Source organism: Coregonus lavaretus, assembly GCF_964263955.1.
Source record: "Coregonus lavaretus genome assembly, chromosome: 25".
NCBI lineage: Eukaryota > Metazoa > Chordata > Actinopteri > Salmoniformes > Salmonidae > Coregonus > Coregonus lavaretus.
In genome coordinates this window covers 38,698,800-38,720,772 of record NC_140012.1, presented here as the reverse complement: position 1 = coordinate 38,720,772, position 21,973 = coordinate 38,698,800, and the positions used below count along the sequence as shown (strand labels likewise).

The 21,973-nt window shown below is 43.7% G+C and overlaps 1 protein-coding gene across 1 annotated transcript in view; it reads right to left on the bottom strand.

Moving 5' to 3' along the window:
- The window catches only part of LOC311100785 (ribosomal protein S6 kinase alpha-2), a gene marked incomplete at both ends in the record, with an annotated part of 40,779 nt that overhangs the window by 10,950 nt on the left and 7,856 nt on the right, over nt 1-21,973 (bottom strand). Inside the window, 9 exons of the mRNA XM_084141746.1 lie at nt 4,961-5,094; nt 7,742-7,844; nt 8,265-8,329; nt 9,580-9,668; nt 9,816-9,886; nt 13,661-13,803; nt 13,935-13,972; nt 18,173-18,279; nt 21,391-21,470. Coding sequence (XP_083997872.1) covers nt 4,961-5,094; nt 7,742-7,844; nt 8,265-8,329; nt 9,580-9,668; nt 9,816-9,886; nt 13,661-13,803; nt 13,935-13,972; nt 18,173-18,279; nt 21,391-21,470 — 830 coding nt within the window. The remainder of the gene's footprint in view (nt 1-4,960; nt 5,095-7,741; nt 7,845-8,264; nt 8,330-9,579; nt 9,669-9,815; nt 9,887-13,660; nt 13,804-13,934; nt 13,973-18,172; nt 18,280-21,390; nt 21,471-21,973) is intronic.

Sequence of the window (21,973 nt, the reverse complement as noted above, 5' to 3'; positions counted from 1 at the left end):
CCATCAAAGCACTTGACAATCGACCATTAGGGTCAGGTTTTGTTAGGGAGGTTACAGCACCAGTCACTAGGATTACGCAGGAGACCCATAATGAGCAAATCACGTTTCACATTATTGAGTCCCCTGATTTCCCTGTTGTGTTGGTCCTTCCCTGGCTAGCACTACATGACCCCACCTTTTCCTGGCCACAGAGGGCTCTCACAGGGTGGTCGCGAGAGTGTCAGGGTAGGTGTCTAGCTGTTTCCGTTGGTGCGACCACGGTGGAAAGTCCAGACAATACCTCCACTGTGCGCATTCCCCCCGGATACCTCGATTTGGCGCACGCGTTTTCGAAAATGAAGGTGACCAAATTACCACCCCATCGGGCAGGGGATTGCTCGATAAACCTCCGGTTAGACGCTGTGCTGCCCAGGAGTCATGTATATCCCCTGTCGCAGGCGGAAACGGAGGCTATGGAAACATACGTCTCCGAGTCCCTGCGTCAAGGGTTATACGTCCCTCCACTTCACCCGCCTCCTCTAGTTAATTTTTTGTGAAGAAGAAAGTCGGGGGTCTGCGCCCTTGCATTGATTACCATTCACTATAGTTATCCTCTACCCTTCATTTCCTCTGTTATCGAATCAATGCATGGGGCGCGCTTCTTCATGAAATTAGATCTCAGGAGTGTGTACAACCTGGTGTGTGTCCGGGAAGGGGACGAGTGGAAGACAGCATTTAGCACAACCACGGGGCATTACGAATACCTGGTGATGCCCTACGGTTTGATGAATGCTCCATCAGTCTTCAAGTCCTTTGTGAACGAGGTGTTTCGGGACATGCTTGGTCGCGGTGTGGTGGTCTACATCAATGACATCCTGTTGTAGTCCTCTACGCACGCCGAGCATGTGTCCCTGGTTTGCAGAGTGCTGGGCCGACTGTTGGCGCATGACCTGTATGCCAAGGCTGAAAAGTGTCTGTTCTTCCAACAATCCGTCTCCTTCCTCGGATACCACATCACCACCTCAGGTGTGGAGATGGAGGGAGACCGCATTTCAGCCGTGCGTAATAGGCCGACTCCAACCACGGTAAAGGAGGTACAGCGCTTCATTGGCTTTGCCAATTACTATCAGAGGTTTATCTGGGGCTTTGGCAAGGTCGCAGCTCCCATCACCTCTCTGTTGAATGGTGGGCCGTCCCGGCTCCGGTGGTCTGCTGAGGCTGACAGGGCTTTCAGTAACCTGATGGCTCTGTTCACCTCAGCCCCGGTACTGGCCCATCCCGATCCATCATTGCCATTCGTAGTGGAGGTAGATGCGTCCGAGGTAGAGTTAAGCACAGAGCCATCTCCACCTCAGTGCCCCGCTGGGCTTTGGTACGTGCCGTCTAATGTCCGTGATCGTCTTATCTATTGGGCACACATGTCCCCCTCCTCTGGCACCCAGGTATTGGCCGTACAGTGCGCTGCCTGACCGGGAAGTACTGGTGGCCTACCTTGGCTAAGGACGTGAGGGTGTATGTCTCCTCCTGCTCGGTGTGTGCCCAGAGTAAGGCACATAGGCACCTTCCAGCGGGTAAGTTACAGTGGGGGAAAAAAGTATTTAGTCAGCCACCAATTGTGCAAGTTCTCCCACTTAAAAAGATGAGAGAGGCCTGTAATTTTCATCATATGTACACGTCAACTATGACAGACAAATTGAGATTTTTTTTCTCCAGAAAATCACATTGTAGGATTTTTAATGAATTTATTTGCAAATTATGGTGGAAAATAAGTATTTGGTCACCTACAAACAAGCAAGATTTCTGGCTCTCACAGACCTGTAACTTCTTCTTTAAGAGGCTCCTCTGTCCTCCACTCGTTAACTATATTAATGGCACCTGTTTGAACTTGTTATCAGTATAAAAGACACCTGTCCACAACCTCAAACAGTCACACTCCAAACTCCACTATGGCCAAGACCAAAGAGCTGTCAAAGGACACCAGAAACAAAATTGTAGACCTGCACCAGGCTGGGAAGACTGAATCTGCAATAGGTAAGCAGCTTGGTTTGAAGAAATCAACTGTGGGAGCAATTATTAGGAAATGGAAGACATACAAGACCACTGATAATCTCCCTCGATCTGGGGCTCCACGCAAGATCTCACCCTGTGGGGTCAAAATAATCACAAGAACGGTGAGCAAAAATCCCAGAACCACACGGGGGGACCTAGTGAATGACCTGCAGAGAGCTGGGACCAAAGTAACAAAGCCTACCATCAGTAACACACTACGCCGCCAGGGACTCAAATCCTGCAGTGCCAGACGTGTCCCCCTGCTTAAGCCAGTACATGTCCAGGCCCGTCTGAAGTTTGCTAGAGTGCATTTGGATGATCCAGAAGAGGATTGGGAGAATGTCATATGGTCAGATGAAACCAAAATAGAACTTTTTGGTAAAAACTCAACTCGTCGTGTTTGGAGGACAAAGAATGCTGAGTTGCATCCAAAGAACACCATACCTACTGTGAAGCATGGGGGTGGAAACATCATGCTTTGGGGCTGTTTTTCTGCAAAGGGACCAGGACGACTGATCCGTGTAAAGGAAAGAATGAATGGGGCCATGTATCGTGATATTTTGAGTGAAAACTTCCTTCCATCAGCAAGGGCATTGAAGATGAAACGTGGCTGGGTCTTTCAGCATGACAATGATCCCAAACACACCGCCCGGGCAACGAAGGAGTGGCTTCGTAAGAAGCATTTCAAGGTCCTGGAGTGGCCTAGCCAGTCTCCAGATCTCAACCCCATAGAAAATCTTTGGAGGGAGTTGAAAGTCCGTGTTGCCCAGCGACAGCCCCAAAACATCACTGCTCTAGAGGAGATCTGCATGGAGGAATGGGCCAAAATACCAGCAACAGTGTGTGAAAACCTTGTGAAGACTTACAGAAAACGTTTGACCTGTGTCATTGCCAACAAAGGGTATACAACAAAGTATTGAGAAACTTTTGTTATTGACCAAATACTTATTTTCCACCATAATTTGCAAATAAATTCATAAAAAATCCTACAATGTGATTTTCGGGATTATTTTTTCTCGTTTTGTCTGTCATAGTTGACGTGTACCTATGATGAAAATTACAGGCCTCTCTCATCTTTTTAAGTGGGATAACTTGCACAATTGGTGGCTGACTAAATACCTTTTTCCCCCACTGTACATCCCTTACCAGTTCCACAATGGCCATGGTCCCACTTATCCATTGATTTCCTAACTGATCTTCCCCTCTCTCAGGGTAACACCACCATCCTGGTTGTTGTGGACCGCTTCTCTAAAGCCTGCCGCCTGCCGCCTCCTTCCTCTGCCCAGTCTCCCCACAGCCCTGCAAACTGCGGAAGCCCTGTTTACTCACGTCTTCCGGCACTACGGGGTGCCAGAGGACATAGTGTCTGACCGGGGTACCCAGTTTACGTCCAGGGTCTGGAAGGCGTTCATGGAACGTCTAGGGGTCTCGGTCAGCCTGACCTCTGGGTTTCACCCCGAGTCTAATGGGCAGGTGGAACGGGTGAATCAGGATGTGGGTAGGTTCCTGCAGTCCTACTGCCAGGACCGGCCGGGGGAGTGGTCGGTGTTCTTGCCATGGGCCGAATATGCACAGAACTCTCTCCACCACTCCTCCACTAACCTGTCACCATTTCAATGTGTTTTAGGTTATCAGCCGGTCCTGGCACCGTGGTATCAGAGCCAGACCGAAGCTCCTGCGGTGGACGACTGGTTTCGGCGAGCAGAGGAGACGTGGAACACTGCCCACGTCCACCTCCAGCGCACCGTGCGTCGCCAGAAGGCCAACGCTGACCGCCACCGCAGTGAGGCCCCGGTCTTTGTACCGGGTGATCGGGTCTGGCTCTCGACCCGGAACCTGCCCCTCCGCATGCCCTGCCGGAAGCTGAGCCCACGGTTTGTGGGGCCGTTCAAAGTCCTGAGGAGAGTAAACAAGGTTACGTATAGGTTGCTACTCCCTCCTTATTACCGTATTAACCCCTCGTTTCACAGGTCTCTCCTCAGGCCGGTGGTGGCTGGTCCGCTCCAGGAGTCTGAGGTGCGGGAGGTCTCTCCGCCCCCTCTGGACATCGAGGGGGCCCCGGCGTACTCCGTCCGTTTCATCCTGGATTCGAGGCGTCGGGTGGGGGTCCTTCAGTACCTCGTGGAGTAGGAGGGGTACGGTCCGCAGGAGCGGTGCAGGGTCCCGGTGAAGGATGTCCTCGATCCCTCCCTGTTGCGGGATTTCCACCGTCGCCATCCGGATCGCCCTGCTCTGCGTCCTCCTGGCCGTCCCCGAGGCCGGTGTCGGCGCGCTGCTGGAGCTGCGCATCAAGGGGGGGGTACTGTCACGACTTCCTCCGAAGCTGCCTCCTCTCCTTGTTTGGGCAGGCTTCGGCATTCGCCGTCACCGGCTTTCTAGCCACTGCCACTCCTCTTCTCATCATTCCATTTGTTTTGTCTTGTTTTTACACACACCTGGTTCATATCCCCTCATCAGTCCCTCTGCCCCCAGTATTCCCTCTGCCCCCATGTCTTTGTGTGTGATTGTTTCTATGTGGAGGTGTCGATAGCTCGGTGGAGCATTATGTACTTTATCGCCAGGATATTCACCCGTGTGTTTTGTTTTTCCCAGTGCGCCGTTAAGTTACACTGTAGTTGTTTTACGCATTGCTGCGAACCGCTGTATTGGCCGAATAAACCATTATTCTGTGATTTACACCTCCTGCGCCTGACTCTGTCCAAATCACCCGCTACAACTATAGAGACACCAACGTCCATCTGGTGGTTACATTTAATTCATGGAAAATGGAATATATATATAAAGACAATTGCCTGAAGGACGTCATATTCTCTAAAAACTATAGATATTTTTGATTGTTTCAAATATTCCTTTGAGTATTTAATAAGTTTATATGGTTGATGGAGGAGCTGTATACCTGAGTTGATTAGTCCTCTCCCTCTAGCATACTCACTTGTACAATAGGGTTGACAGTTGAGTTCTGCTGTATTTCAGCAATGGACTGGTCCTGGTCCAGATTAGTGGCCACGAAGCTGAACCCTCTGAAGAGCTGGTGTGTGTTGTCACTGGGAGGGATGCCAGGCGAGTCTGATGGCAGAAGGTGACAGACGGTACAGAACCTGTTACAACCCCTACTGTCTGATGGCAGAAGGTGACAGACGGTACAGAACCTGTTACAACCCTTACTGTCTGATGGAAGAAGGGGACAGCCCTGGGAACTAGGACATATTGGCAACTGGAAATACATCAGTTGATTGAATGTCATTTATCATGAATTTACTTTTGAGAAGGGCAGTCCCATTGTAGCGTACAGATGTGGCCTAAAGGGTGTTGTCGACAGCCAACTGCCCATCTCTTACTTTGCACACTAGCAGCTGATATAGGAGGCTAAATATTGGTACTTTTGTACCAAATTTCCTTTGCACATGGACTATGATTCATTGAGTATGTTTACACGCACACTAATAATTAGATATTAAACTGATAATGGCAGTAGGCCGAATATGCCATTAGTCATGTAAACACCTTACTCTGTTTATCTTAATGGGCGTAAGGTCATAATGGAAGTAACAGGGGCGGTGTGTACATTAGGGCGATATGGGCGACGCACTGCCAAACGGGAAAAGGAAGGGATTTTTTTTCTAATCAATTATATCACGGCAACAGTAGTTATCAGTGTTCTAATCTAGACGTCTGATCTGCCACTAAATGTCCAATCAGGCTAAAGTCGTGCTTCAAATGGCCCCGCCAGTTTTGGGGCAATTTCAGTCAGGTTGAAAATCGCCCAGAAGTCTCTCATAGCCTCTGATGTAAAATCTTTTTTTTTTCAAATATCAGAGCTTTCAATACAATCTCTATGGGTTCCGGGAGGGCTTGCACTTACGCGCTTTCGTCATACGTAACATAACCATGAACGTAACTAAGAAAAGAGCGGGTAGCAGCGTCAATCAATTCACGTACTACTGCCACAACGATGAGGTTAGCAAGAACCGCCACATCCTCAGCCGGCTAATCCAGTGTGTGAAGTTTTGCGGAGTGTTTGAGTTAGCTTTGCGAGGCAAAGATGAAACTGAGGGCTCCACCAACCCTGGTATTTTTCTTGGACTTGTCAACTTTGTGGCACAATTAGATGAGATGTTTGATGACCATCTTAAAAATGCTAAAGTTTTCAAGGGCACATCAAAGACCATTCAAAACGAGCTACTGGAGTGTATGCTAGCGGTCATGAGGGAACATATTGTGGAGGAGGTGAAGTCGGCGAACTTCGTAGCTATCCAAGCTGACGAGACCACGGACGTTTCTACACAGACACAGCTGGTGCTTGTGCTGAGGTACATAGATAGCAAGAAGATTTTATTTTTTTCCTGGGGCTTTTTCACAAAATCATGCCCCACGTCGACATTCTGTACCAGAAGCTACAGAAGAAGGACATCGATGCTGTCTTCATCAAACGTGCCCTCGACAGCTTCACAAGCAGTGTGCAGGCCATAAGGTAAGATTAAACAATATCATTCGATCTTTCTCAAAGCAGAGCTTTATTTGAAAATGTATGCATGAAAGGAGACATCATCATATTTACAAATCTATACAATTGGCCAGAATATGGTTGTTCATTTTTACAAAGCCATACAGATAGCTGTGTTTACCTTTTCTAGAAATTATTTTCAAATTCTGTTTTCAGGCAAAATGTCTATCACTGTTCATTTTCACAAATCTATACAAGAGGGCAGAATATGGAAGTCTATAAAAATTTCTTATTACCAATAACTTGCATCAATGTTTTCAGTAGCCTCTATCAAAAGCTCCTGCTTGCTTGTTGTGAATTATGCTCAGGTGCACATATTTCCAATTCAACCATGAGGCCTTTTTGAAGCAAGTAATGTGTATATCAGTATTGACTTATATGCTGCCCCTGTCTTCATGTTGTTGCTGGACATATCTTTTTTAAAATGTGTGTAGGTCACCTAAATCATCAGAAAAATTGCCCCCCCTGAGAATTTTTTCAGGAGCCGCCACTGGGAAGTAAGCATACGCCGGTTAAAACACCTGGTTTTCTGAACAATCTATCAAATGATTAGGACGTGTAAATGCTTTAATCAGAGTTATACTGTAGCAGTGTATTTGATCTGACCGTGTGTTAGCATGAGCTGCCTTCTTTTGCACTGCGCGAGTGAAGTGAATTTCGGAAAAACTGAAAGTACGCATCTTATAGTTTTCACATACAAACTTTATATGTCCGAACTCCAAATCAAATATGCTTCAGAAAAATAACATGGTCGCTGTGGTAGAACGTTTTTTTCTGATTGGTGATTTTCTGCATTTATTTAAGTCCCATAAGGAAGTCTGATTTCAGATGTGTCCATGGAAACAGGATTATTAGGAAAATCGTTCTTCTTGCAAACGTTTAAGTCAAACTATTATTTTATTGTGTGCATGTAACTGTACTCATTTAAGGATATAATCATTGTGGCTGGGTGACTTTGTCGATATAGAAGTGTACTTTATGTGGATATAGAAGAGGAGGTTATTTGTCAGTAATTTAATAGCAAATTGATGTCAGTGTGTGAGTGGAACCCAGATGCATGGAGAAATGATCATTTTGAGTAAACAGCATAACAGTGAAGCAATCAGCATGAAAGGAAACATAACATCATGATTAATGAAATTATGAGGCGACATCACACACACACACACGTCAACGGGCTGAACTACTTCACCTACAATTACTAATCACCTGTTGGTGTGCGGGAGGTGAATTCGGGGTCAAAGTGGAAGGTGTCTTCTGGCCTGCCCACTGCTGGTTTGAATGGAGGCTTGATCTCTCTTCTGTAAAGCTTCTGTGGTTTCACCATGAGGGGGAAAGGAAAAATGTGACTTTTATTTTTCCATTTAGTATCTGAGCTACATTTACTCCATGGTGATTTGGTATGTCTCTTTGCTTGATCTGTTGGTATGGCAACCAAAAACCCCAAAAAGTAAGAGAAATAAGCCAGTGACTTCTGAGAGTAAAAATATATGATGTTTCAACACAAATGCTGTACAGACAATTGTCCTCATGGAAAGAAGAAAGCTTTAAATTATCTTGTTTTCTTCCCTCTGTACTTAGCATGTATAAAGTCTGAGGTAAAATGCCTTCACTTCTTGTCTGAAAGCATGACAATCCAAAGGAAATCCTCAGGACATATCAAAAAAGCAATGGATGGTCATCTTTGCCTTTAATGATTTCTAGAAAAGGTTACGAAAAGCATTGTACTCACATTCCAATCTATATTTCCAAAGAAATGATGCCTTTTAATCTCCTCGACTCCATCTGGTCCAGCACCTAACAGTAAAATACACCAGAACATTTAGATTGAATACTATTTTTAGCTTCACTGGGCTGTAAATTGCTTACTTACTAACATTACTCATATACATGCCTTATAAAGGCTCATACACAGTACATGCCTTATAAAGGCTCATACACATGCCTTATAAAGGCTCATATACAGTACATGCCTTATAATGGCTCATATACATGCCTTATAAAGACTCATATACAGTACATGCCTTATAAAGGCTCATATACATTACATGCCTTATAAAGGCTCATATGCATGCCTTATAAAGGATCATATACAGTACATGCCTTATAAAGGCTCATATACATTACATGCCTTATAAAGGCTCATATTCATGCCTTATAAAGGCTCAAACACATGCCTTATAAAGGCTCATATACAGTACATGCCTTATAAAGGCTCATATACATTACATGCCTTATAAAGGCTCATATACATTACATGCCTTATAAAGGCTCATATACATGCCTTATAAAGGCTCATACACATGTTTTATAAAGGCTCATATACATGCCTTATAAAGGCTCATACACAGTACATGCCTTATAAAGGCTCATATACAGTACATGCCTTATAAAGGCTCATATACAGTCCATGCCTTATAAAGGCTCATATCCATGCCTTATAAAGGCTCATATACAGTACATGCCTTATAAAGTCTCAAACACATGCCTTATAAAGGCTCATATACAGTCCATGCCTTATAAAGGCTCATATAAATGCCTTATAAAGGCTCATATTCATGCATATAACACGTAATAAAGCATTAAACCTCTCAGCTATAGGTCAATTATGACTAATATATCCCGTAATCATACATAAAGAATGACTCCGGCTTGAAGAAGTATCAGTCACATTACTCTCCACCTTGGAAATCATGGAGGAAGTGATTCATATGGCTATATTCAATCCCACCACAGGCCAACCAGCTTCCACCGACGGGTAAGAGAAAAATGCAGTAACTGTGCTTTCTAGCCTGCACTATCCCGAAAACCCTCAATGTGAGTTAAGATTCAGATTTCAATGCTGTCTACTGTGTCGCATTTAATAAATGAGAAATGGCTGTAAATGTGTCTTCTAATTTATTAATAAAATGGAACATGTGAAAATGATCTTGACATTTTCATTTCATTTCAGTCATTTAGCAGACGCTCTTATCCAGAGCATACATTTTTATGAGTGCATACATTTTTCATACTTTTTCATACTGGCCCCCCGTGGGACTACATACCTAATCTATTGGTAGGATTTCTTTTGAAGAGGGCTCGTATTAGACTTTGCACCTCTGGGCTTAAGAATTGCGGCATGCCAAGTTTCGCCCTACAAAACAGAAACAAACTAAGAGTTATTTCACAGAAAAAACGATTATTTCATATATAGTCTTGTATTTATTAGGGATCCCCATTAGCTGTTGCCAAGGCAGCAGCTACTCTTCCTGGGGTAGACATTGTCAGTATAGTGTCTTACTTTAGTATCAGGGCCATTGTTTCCTTGCGGTCTTTGCCTTGAAATGGTAGAGATCCTGTCAGCATTTCAAACTGAAATCAAAGATAAACAATGTCAGTCTCTTTACAAATCAACCTAAAGTATTTCACCACAATTTTGACAGCTTCTACCTACATTTTAGCAGACACTCTTATCCAGAGTGACTTACAATAGTGAGTGCATACATTTTCATACTAGTCTACCGTGAGAATCGAACCCACAACCCTGGCATTACAAGCACCATCCTCTACCAACTGAGCTACACAGGACAGCTGTGAAAATGCTGAAAATACTACAATCAAACTATTGTCATGTCACTTTTAGCAAACTTTCTCAACAACAGAGCTTTCCCTCTGGTCACATTTCCTGTCAATTTCTTCAACCATTAAAATGAATGTGCAATAGCACTCGACTTTAAAAGTTTGCATTGATGCTAGGTCCTGTCCTTATGTATCCCGTTACGTAACATTTAATCTACTGATGTAGGATCTGAATTTGATCGCTCTTTTGTTGCTGAGAATTTTCCTGCACGGCAGGAAATGCAGATGAGCTTAATGATTTACATAAATTCACTGAAAACCCACACTAACACACGGTTATATTAACAGTATTGCACTTTTCAAGTAGCCTACTTTTGGCCAGCTAATAGCCTAACCACCGATCAAACAACATTATGGACTAAACGTTCAAATTATTCAGGATTATTTTGCTGTGACAATATAGGTCAAATTAGGATCTTCCATCTGTATGCGAGTGTGAATACAAATTAAAGTGGCCATGCTCACGTGTTGAGCATTAGATGGCTCAATGCTTTCTGACAATATAATCATCTGACAATACTTGAAACAAACAGTAATTATTTATTCTGTAAATTTGCTGTGTTTGTGAGTGTGTGTGTGTGTGTGTGTGTGTGTGTGTATGTGTGTGTGTGTTTGTGTGGCTCTGCTACATCATTGATTGATTCCACGAAAACAATCCCCCACAGCCAGGGTGCCCTTATCAGTTTGAATTGAGCTCAACTCAGATTTCATTTGCATAAATAAACCAGCTCTTCACTGCTCTAGAGGACATTAGATTTTCCTGTCTACATTATTTATATTTTCATATGGTTCTCGTACGTCAAGTGTTACAAAAAACATTACAGTGCAATTACTTTTCATTTCCTGATGATTGCTGTACGAAATGAGGGAAGTTGAGGAGCTGCCCAGGTCCGCAGTGTCACAGATGACTCACAATTGCTGTTTGCTTTAAGGACTCTGTGTTTGGCATATCAAGTCAGGTAGTTATGTAACACATCTTGGCTGACTAACTCACTATACTATGGCATGATATAGGATAATAATATTTTCCAGCTACTGCACATGCTCTTCTTCTAGCACTGCAGATGAAGAGCCAGGTGATATCAGTAAGAGTGACTGGTGGGTTTCTTTAGTAGAGAGCAGAGCTTGTGTTATAAAATCAAATCAAAGTTTGTTTGTTGCGTACACAGGATTCAATAGGTGTAAACAGTCCAGCAAAATGCTTACTTACAAGCTCTTCCTCAACAATGCAGTGTTTAATATCAAAGGTAAGAAATAGAAAATCCAGAATAGGATCCTTAAAAAGAGCACGGAATCAATACTAGGCCCAAATTCTGTCACTAAAGAAATACATTTGACAGGGTTTGTATTGATCTGGTTTTAACGTGAGACTAAAGTATTGAGCTAAGAAACCATTAGGGAAATATAAAGGAACTAGAGGCAGTCCCTTGTTCATTACAGGAAGTGGAGAACTACAGGCAGTCCCTTGTTCTTTAGAGGAAGTGGAGACCTAGAGGCAGTCCCTTGTTCATTAGAGGAAGTGGAGAACTAGAGACAGTCCCCTGTTCTTTAGAGGAAGTGGAGAACTAGAGTCAGTCCCTTGTTCTTTAGAGGAAGTGGAGAACTAGAAGCAGTCCCTTGTTCATTAGAGGAAGTGGAGAACTAGAGGCAGTCCCTTGTTCTTTAGAGGAAGTGGAGACCTAGAGGCAGTCCCTTGTTCATTAGAGGAAGTGGAGAACTAGAGACAGTCCCCTGTTCTTTAGAGGAAGTGGAGAACTAGAGTCAGTCCATTGTTCTTTAGAGGAAGTGGAGAACTAGAGGAAGTCACTTGTTCTTTAGAGGAAGTGGAGAACTAGAGGCAGTCCCTTGTTCTTTAGAGGAAGTGGAGAACTAGAGGCAGTCCCCTTTTCTTTAGAGGAAGTGGAGAACTAGAGGCAGTCCCTTGTTCATTAGAGGAAGTGGAGAACTAGAGGCAGTCCCCTGTTCTTTAGAGGAAGTGGAGAACTAGAGGCAGTCCCTTGTTCTTTAGAGGAAGTGGAGAACTAGAGGCAGTCCCTTGTTCCTTAGAGGAAGTGGAGAACTACAGGCAGTCCCTTGTTCTTTAGAGGAAGTGGATAACTAGAGGCAGTCCCTTGTTCATTAGAGGAAGTGGAGAACTAGAGGAAGTCACTTGTTCTTTAGAGGAAGTGGAGAACTAGAGGCAGTCCCTTGTTCTTTAGAGGAAGAGGAGAACTAGAGGCAGTTCCTTGTTAGTTAGCCTTTTACTGAAGTTGGCTAAATCAGGGTCACACAGAGTGTTTCTTGATAGTCTTAAACAAATCTACTTTGAAACAGAAGTATACACATGTACCATGTCAGATATAGAGTTGAAATGTATTCAAGTTTGAGTTTGCATCCCAATATTACACTTTATATTACATTTAATATTCATCACAGAAGACTGAAATATAACAAAACCGTTTGACATAGAAACACCGGATTTTCATCTGTTAAAAAAAAGAAACGTTTATTAATTATGAAATTATGAAAAGGATTAATAACATTCCACCCATGAGGCCACTAGAGGGCGATTTGGTCATTTGACTGCGGCTCCAGGTAGTGGAGTAATGTGTGGATGTGTGGATTAGTGAGCAGCAACCTGATTATAACATGTCTGGCTCTATTCAATCAGCATTCATCTTTTAATTTAAGAGGATTGAAGAGATGAGTCTAGCTAGTGTATGACACAGTAGTAGTGGACTAGTACCATACCAGTATGCATCGTCATTATGATGTCTCTTTTGTGTGATGCATTAAGATCCACATTTGGAGAATATAGATGTACTATCTTAATTTGACCAGTTTCCCGCAGCAGGAAAATATTCCTGCAGCAACAGGAAATGTGAATTATGTGGATTATAATTTATGAGAAGTAGAAAGCAAGTATGAGGGTTTGCGCACAGGCTAGAATGAAAGGTGGCTGGTGCGTGGGAGAGAAAATATCTGTAGAGTTCAAAAAGTACTCGCACTCAAAACCATGAAAAGGAATAACCCAAGGAGGCCGAGATGCAAAAATAATATAATTAATTTAATCCATGCTCAATAGAATACAAAAAGTGAAAGTGCAAAGTGCTAATAAAGAAAAAAAGGCACATTTATTCCTTTTTATGGTTTTGAGTGCGATTATAATTAATGGACATTTTTAAAGGCTTGATACATTTTTCATTATTGCAAATCAAGTCTGACATTTTAAAGTGGAAATTACAAACTTTAGAAGCCTTTTAAAACCTTGAATACACTAAAAGTTTACAGTTCCTGCTGCTTAGGAAAATTATCTGCGACAACAGAGTGATCAAATTAAGATCCCACATCTGTAAGTGCCATGTGTAGTGGTACCTGGTCGTACAGGCTGTATGCGTAGTGCTACGTCCACATACTGGATGCAAACATCATTTCACTATATGAAACTCCGCCCTGGAGATTGCGTTGCAGCAACATTGCAGCTAACCAATAGCTATAGTACGTGTGTAAAGAGAGGGAGGTCCATACCATTAAGACGCCAAACGACCACCAGTCAGCACTCTGTGTATGTCCTCTTCTGTTGACCACCTCAGGGGCCATATACTCTATCGTCCCACAGAAGGAGTATGCTCGCTTGTCATGGTCTGTTGCCTCTTTACTCAGCCCGAAATCTAAAACACCAAGGGATTGATGTTAAAGACAGAGGAAAATAGCCACCAGCAATGGGCTTAATGGATTCAGTGTAGAAGAGAGATTACTGCTGTATCTATTCCAATGGACTACTACTACTTTCTTTAATCACCTGTAATCTTGATGTGGCCCTCCTCGTCAAGAAGAACACTGTAGAGGGAAGGAATGTGACATCAATATATATCTCTATAATAAAAATACTATATATAAAACCTTTACACCTCTCTGCACTGCACACCCACACATTTATTGAGTGTTTGTTTGTTAGAACAAATGGATCTGTGCACAGTACACTGTTGCCCTTGGGTTGCTGTCATTAATCATCAACAGTAAAGCTGGTAATAGCTCGCCCTTCAAAGAAAAAAAAAAGCAGAAACACTGCAATCCACTGTGGTCCTGTGTGGCTCAGTTGGTAGAGCATGGTGCTTGCAATGCCAAAGTTGTGGGTTCAATTCCCATGGGGGACCAGTACAGGAAAAATTGAAACCTGTAAAGACTGTCACGCCCTGGCTCTGGGGACTCTAGTATGTTGAGCCAGGGTGTGAGTTTTCATTTGTTTTTCGTTCTAGTTTTGTAGTTCTATGTTGGCCAGTGTGGTTCTCAATCAGAGGCAACGGGTATCAGCTGTTGCTTGTTGTCTCTGATTGGGAACCATACTTAAGCAGCCAGTTTTCCCACAGTGTTTGTGGGATCTTGTTCCTGTGTAGGTTTGTGTTTTGCACCTTTGGACGTCACGTATCGATTTGTTGTTTTGTTCGTGTAATCATTATTTAATAAATATGTTCACCTTCCACGCTGCGCCTTGGTCCTCTGTATCCGACGATCGTGACAGAAGATCCCACCAACACTGGACCAAGCAGCGTGTCCAGGAGCCAGCGCCAGAGGTATCGCTAAAGGACATCAACCTCGACTGGGCCTGGCCCACGGGGAGGAGAGACCCCCAGAAAATGTTTAGGGGGGGGCTCACGCCGTGGACGACGGGGCAGCAGGAGGCCGCGATAGAGCGGTCCAGCGGGTTTGCAGAGGAGGCCGCCAGGTTAAGGGGGCCACTGGTCACAGAGGAGAGGGAAAGTGTAGAGGCACGGCGAGAGGTACTGGGGTGTGTTACCAGTCCGGTCCGGCCCGTTCCTGATCCCTGCGTAGGGCCAGTGGTGTGTGTCCCCAGTACGGTCCGGCCTGTTCCTGTTCCTCGCATCGAGCCTGTGGTGCGCGTCGTCAGCCCGGCCCGGCCTGTTCCTGCTCCACGCACCAAGCCTATGGTGCGCATCGTCAGCCCGGCCCGGCCTGTTCCAGCTCCACGCACCAAGCCTATGGTGCGCATCGTCAGCCCGGTTCGGCCTGTTCCTGCTCCCCACACCAAGCCAGTGGTGTGCGTCGTCAGTCCGGCACAGCCCGTGCCTGTTCCACCGGTGCCTGGTCCGGCACCGGTCAGCTGCTCCACGCCGGAGCAAGAGCAATCCGCTCCACCGGTGTTCAGTCCAGCTCCGGCCAGCAGGGTCAGACTGGACCAGGGGTACTTTGGGGGGTTGGAGAGGGAGTGGGAATCATGCCCGGAGCCGGATCCGCCGCCAAGGCGGAGTGCCCACCCGGTCCCTCCCCTGTGGTGTTTGGTTGGCGCGGCCGGAGTCCGCGCCTTTGGGGGGGGGGTACTGTCACGCCCTGGCTCTGGGGACTCTAGTATGTTGAGCCAGGGTGTGAGTTTTCATTTGTTTTTCGTTCTAGTTTTGTAGTTCTATGTTGGCCAGTGTGGTTCTCAATCAGAGGCAACGTGTATCAGCTGTTGCTTGTTGTCTCTGATTGGGAACCATACTTAAGCAGCCAGTTTTCCCACAGTGTTTGTGGGATCTTGTTCCTGTGTAGGTTTGTGTTTTGCACCTTTGGACGTCACGTATCGATTTGTTGTTTTGTTTGTGAAATCATTATTTAATAAATATGTTCACCTTCCACGCTGCGCCTTGGTCCTCTGTATCCGACGATCGTGACAAAGACACGAGACCTTCACATGTCAATTATTCCCATTGGAGAGAGAAATCAAGGAGCAGGCTGAGAGCTCTTCATTTATTTCCTCTCATCAAATCCCCCTGAGAGCCAATTTACTAGTCCTGCATTCCACATTGTTAACATGGAAAAAATGAAAAATGGAGCTTGATGGAAAAGTGGACACTTTTCACATCTCAAGGGCCTAAATGTTTCTTTGACTGTACGACCAGACATCTTGATGCATTTGGAGGCCGTCAAACATTTCAATCAACTGTAAAAGCCCTATGATAGCCCTTTCAGAATCAACAGAAGGATGTGCTCATAGAAAAGACACAGACAGATGCTGCCTTGATTGCACCAGAGACCTGTAGTTGTTTTGATAGACACGGAGCAGGCAGCAACACGGAGCAGCAACCTTGTTTGAACTCCTGGATCAGTATTATATGATATCAAATCAGTCGATGCTCCAGTAATCCAACACAGTTATGTGCTTGGTCATTCCCAATCAGAATATTCATAAGTCTCTGAGAAACAGTGTATTTGAGCGCTCATATGGGTAAAAACTGTATAATATATGACATTTAGCAGACACTTTTATCCAAAGCAATTTAGTCATGTGTGCATACATTTTATGTACGGCTCAACACAGCGGCCATGCTTTACCAACTGCGCCAGACAGGACCACATACAGTGGGAGAAAAAGTATTTAGTCAGCCACCAATTGTGCAAGTTCTCCCACTTAAAAACATGAGAGAGGCCTGTAATTTTCATCATAGGTACACGTCAACTATGACAGACAAAATGAGGAAAAAATTTCCAGAAAATCACAATGTAGGATTTTTAATGAATTTATTTGCAAATTATGGTGGAAAATAAGTATTTGTTCAATAACAAAAGTTTCTCAATACTTTTATATACCCTTTGTTGGCAATGACACAGGTCAAACGTTTTCTGTAAGTCTTCACAAGGTTTTTACACACTGTTGCTGGTATTTTGGCCCATTCCTCCATGCAGATCTCCTCTAGAGCAGTGATGTTTTGGGGCTGTCGCTGGGCAACACAGACTTTCAACTCCCTCCAAAGATTTTCTATGGGGTTGAGATCTGGAGACTGGCTAGGCCACTCCAGGACCTTGAAATGCTTCTTACGAAGCCACTCCTTCGTTGCCCGGGCGGTGTGTTTGGGATCATTGTCATGCTGAAAGACCCAGCCACGTTTAATCTTCAATGCCCTTGCTGATGGAAGGAGGTTTTCACTCAAAATCTCACGATACATGGCCCCATTCATTCTTTCCTTTACACGGATCAGTCGTCCTGGTCCCTTTGCAGAAAAACAGCCCCAAAGCATGATGTTTCCACCCCCATGCTTCACAGTAGGTTCTTTGGATGCAACTCAGCATTCTTTGTCCTCCAAACACGACGAGTTGAGTTTTTACCAAAAAGTTATATTTTGGTTTCATCTGACCATATGACATTCTCCCAATCCTCTTCTGGATCATCCAAATGCACTCTAGCAAACTTCAGACGGGCCTGGACATGTACTGGCTTAAGCAGGGGGACACGTCTTGCACTGCAGGATTTGAGTCCCTGGCAGCGTAGTGTGTTACTGATGGTAGGCTTTGTTACTTTGGTCCCAGCTCTCTGCAGGTCATTCACTAGGTCACCCCGTGTGGTTCTGGGATTTTTGCTCACCGTTCTTGTGATCATTTTGACCCCACAGGGTGAGATCTTGCGTGGAGCCCCAGATCAAGGGAGATTATCAGTGGTCTTGTATGTCTTCCATTTCCTAATAATTGCTCCCACAGTTGATTTCTTCAAACCAAGCTGCTTACCTATTGCAGATTCAGTCTTCCCAGCCTGGTGCAGGTCTACAATTTTGTTTCTGGTGTCCTTTGACAGCTCTTTGGTCTTGGCCATAGTGGAGTTTGGAGTGTGACTGTTTGAGGTTGTGGACAGGTGTCTTTAATACTGATAACAAGTTCAAACAGGTGCCATTAATACAGGTAACGAGTGGAGGACAGAGGAGCCTCTTAAAGAAGAAGTTACAGGTCTGTGAGAGCCAGAAATCTTGCTTGTTTGTAGGTGACCAAATACTTATTTTCCACCATAATTTGCAAATAAATTCATTAAAAATCCTACAATCTGATTTTCTGGATTTTTTTTTCCTCAATTTGTCTGTCATAGTTGACGTGTACCTATGATGAAAATTACAGGCCTCTCTCATCTTTTTAAGTGGGAGAACATGCACAATTGGTGGCTGACTAAATACTTTTTTCCCCCACTGTAGCTGCAGAGAATAGCTATGGAGGTGGTCTTTGAATAGAGAAGTAGTGTATGGCACAGTACAGCCAGTGAGTGTACTAGTGTCTTACTTCTCTGGTTTGAGGTCTCTGTAGATTATTCCCAGACTGTGAAGGTGATCTAAAGCCAAGGCCAGCTCAGCCAGATAGAACTTCACATCCTCTTCAGTAAACATCACCTGCAAATGGAGAAAGGAGAAAATACCAATAACAGTTGATGAGTCATTGACAATATGCAAACAGTATGTGATATATGATTGTGAACATAAAAGCTATCTTTTTTTAAACCCAAGAGTAGCCTACATTGATGTGTTTTAGATGTATGTGTTTTAAATTCATGTGTTTTAAATGTATGTTTTTTAAACACATTACATTTAACAGACAGTTTTCCATTATTCCGATGTCAGGTAGCCTGACGAAATCAAGAGCACTAGCCACAGATTGAAGTCATATTGAAACTCATTAACTTGATCACAAAGCCAGCTGCTTGGAACCTCACCCAAAATATTAGCATTTAGGATGTCATAGAACCTTTGCTACGTTTCCTCAGTCAGAGCATGGATTGTTGACTTCTCTCCTTGTTTACTACAGAGCTAATTTTAGCCACAGTAAGATTGATTTAGCTCCCAAATAGAATCAGTTTGGGGAATAAACCCTGCGGTGCCAAGGAGAAAATTGAATTGCCGTTAAAGTAACAAGATCCTGCCAGCATCCGGGCATCTGCTAGCTTGCTCCAGATGACTGATTCCAAGACCAGCAGTAATTAATTCATATCTCAATTCCCACGTCTGTCTGCCCAGTAGAGCAAATTTTAAATCCAGAGAGACAAGTTGTTTACAGATTAAGTCAAATTTTATTCCAGTTAGTAGTCACGATGACACAGCAGAGAGGCAGTAGTTTAAGGAATCATGGGTGAACGGATGAATGCGTTTACAAAGTTGGTAGTCTATCATCCGGACAGCAGGTTGTTTTTTTATTCTGCAATAATAATCAAGGTCTCCATCCACTTAATCATTTCGTAGAGCAAAACTCCCCTCAAGTACCCCAGTCAGTTCATTATACATGATCTGATTCCAATAGGCTTACTAGCTCAGAGGCTTGATGATTAGTTGACCAGGTGCATCAACTGTGCTAGTTGGAATTGATCAAATCAGCAGAATGGCTGGGGGTACTCTGGGAGAGGTTTGGAAATATGAGTCACTGAATCGATAGTGAGATAAGCAAGGAAGCAAAATAAAGAAAATGCTTGTTTTTCCTCCAGTCCGTCACAGGCATTGTTCTCTATAATTTATTAATAATAAGCGGTATTACATTATGGCCTAGTGCAGGGGTGGGCAATAATTTTTACTCAAGGGACACTTTGGGATTTCGAAATTCAACGCAAATCAATTTGCGGGCCAGAAAAACTGCAGTTATTTGAAAATATATAGGTCCATTATCATTTCTACATACTTTCTATCTAGTTTTCGACCTTCAAGTGTGGCCTGGATTGTTTTTGAACCCCCCCAAATATATTGTTTATATATATATCTTTTTTTACTCAAACTCGCCGCGGGCCAGTTTGAATGGGCTCGTGGGCCATGGATTGACTACCCCTGGGTTAGTGCATGGATTCAGGAGTAATGAATCAACGGAACAGAGGAGATATTGTAATCTGACTGATCGGGACTGAGGTTGTTTCTGCGATGAGGTCTGGCCCACTGGCGCAAACAGGCAATTAAGTTGAGCGAACGATCATGAGAACTGTCAAGATTAAAGGACTGGTCGAAAATAATCATAATAATAAACCTGGGTTGATCACTGGAAGAAAGCTCTTGAAAACACTACACTGTTTATTACTGAAGTTCTTCTTTCAACTCACTCTGTATACATGGACATTCAGAGATGCTGAATAGCAAGATTAAGGCAAAACCAATATCATTCGGAGTGTGGTTAGGCCCAATCATCAGCCCATTCACTATTAAACACACATCGACCAGGCTATTGATCACTGGGGGAAATGGTTTGATGAAGCTACACTCCTTACCTATTCCTGAGAGGGTCCTGTCAATAGCAGGGTGTTTATACATATTGATTGAATCAGTGGGGAAGACGGACCTAATGTTTTGAGTCGCAGAATGAGTGCTGAAGCGTTGTAGAGCGAGCATGCGTGATGGATGAAACACCTACTTGGCTCGAGCTCTGAAATCACTTCACAGCGAGGCTAACTATGATGGTGGCTGAGAGGCATTTTTAGATTGGTCATCGTGGTGCACAGTGACTGCCCCAAAGTGGCATGATGAATCGCTGTACTGAGAACTGTCAATGGTGCATCAATAGCTCGGCATTCAACATATATAATTGGCCATCAGAGCAGAATGCCATTCGTCTACAGCTCTTTTTGAATGTGCTTTGTTGTCGTTGTTGTTGTCAATAAAGGCAAAAAACCCGATCTATAGATAGTTCAAGGACCATGACTTAGAAATAACACGTTGGAAGGGTTTTTACTCTATTAGCCAAATTACCATGGCTTTTGGCTCATTGGTGACTAATTAAATAAAACTTTAATCACACAAATTGAGAATACCTCAAAATATACTGTACCTATTCAATCGCAGGGACATGCGCACCAAGAGACCGAGCAAAAAAAATTATGCCTATAATGTCAATTGGAGATTGATTGTGTGAACTGATTGTGTGAAACTTGATTAATGATGCTGTAATTATAATCAATTATATTATAATCAGAGCGGTGCTGCTTTCTCGCAGCAACTTTTTAGGATTTGTTGTGGTGGCCGTCTGCAAAGTTGTTTCCGCGGGTTGCAAAAAGTCAAAATTAGCATGACACGAGCTGAATTAAATGTAAAAGGCTTTGAAAATAAAAAGCTTGCGGTACGCTCAGTGTTCAGTTGACATTTCACAGAGATACATTTGTTTTTGTGAGAAATGTTGCATTAATACGAAAAGCGTATACTAAAATATGAAAATAATACGTAATGTCTCAAAATTGATATCTATCTTACCTCTATATTGTTTTATGTCCTCTGAATTCGAGAAGAAAGATGATGAGTTCAACCCTGAGCATGTCAGTTAGCCTTCATTCTTTCACAGGATCCAGCCAAGCTAACACAAGGCTATTTTCCTGTTTTTCTACCACTTTTTTTTTTTCTGGCCATGTTATTTACCCATTGGTCAACAGGTGTGTTTTTGATTGGACACCCTACATCATATGCATGTGGTGATTGAATGCATTAATAAAACAGTGAATTAGGGAGCAGTAAGCCCTCACAGTGAGTAACATGATGACTGACCTCCTTGGAAAGCCGTGTGAAGAGGTCTCCCCCTCGGAGGAAATCTAGGATCAGATACAGCTTCCCTTCCGTCTGAAAGGCTAGGCCAAAACAACATCACAATGGTCACTCAAAAGACATATTCTCCTTCGTTACATGATGTGCAATAAAATGAAAAACCCTCTAAATGTGAATTAGACTTTTGTGAGAGGTTGTACTGATTCAAGGCATGCGTGTCAAGGGAAATCTTTCTTTCCTGGTATAATTTTGAGATAAAAATGTAATTGAAAAACAGATAATATGGTCTTCTCCTCTAGTATTCCTATTATCTGGTTTGTTGAGTGCATCTGTTTGCCGGGGGCTGCTGTGGCAATACTCAGAGCAATACTCTCTGTTTGCCGGGGGCTGCTGTGGCAATACTCAGAGCAATACTCTCTGTTTGCCGGGGGCTGCTGTGGCAATACTCAGAGCAATACTCTATGTTTGCCGGGGGCTGCTGTGGCAATACTCAGAGCAATACTCTATGTTTGCCAGGGGCTGCTGTGGCAATACTCAGAGCAATACTCTATGTTTGCCAGGGGCTGCTGTGGCAATACTCAGAGCA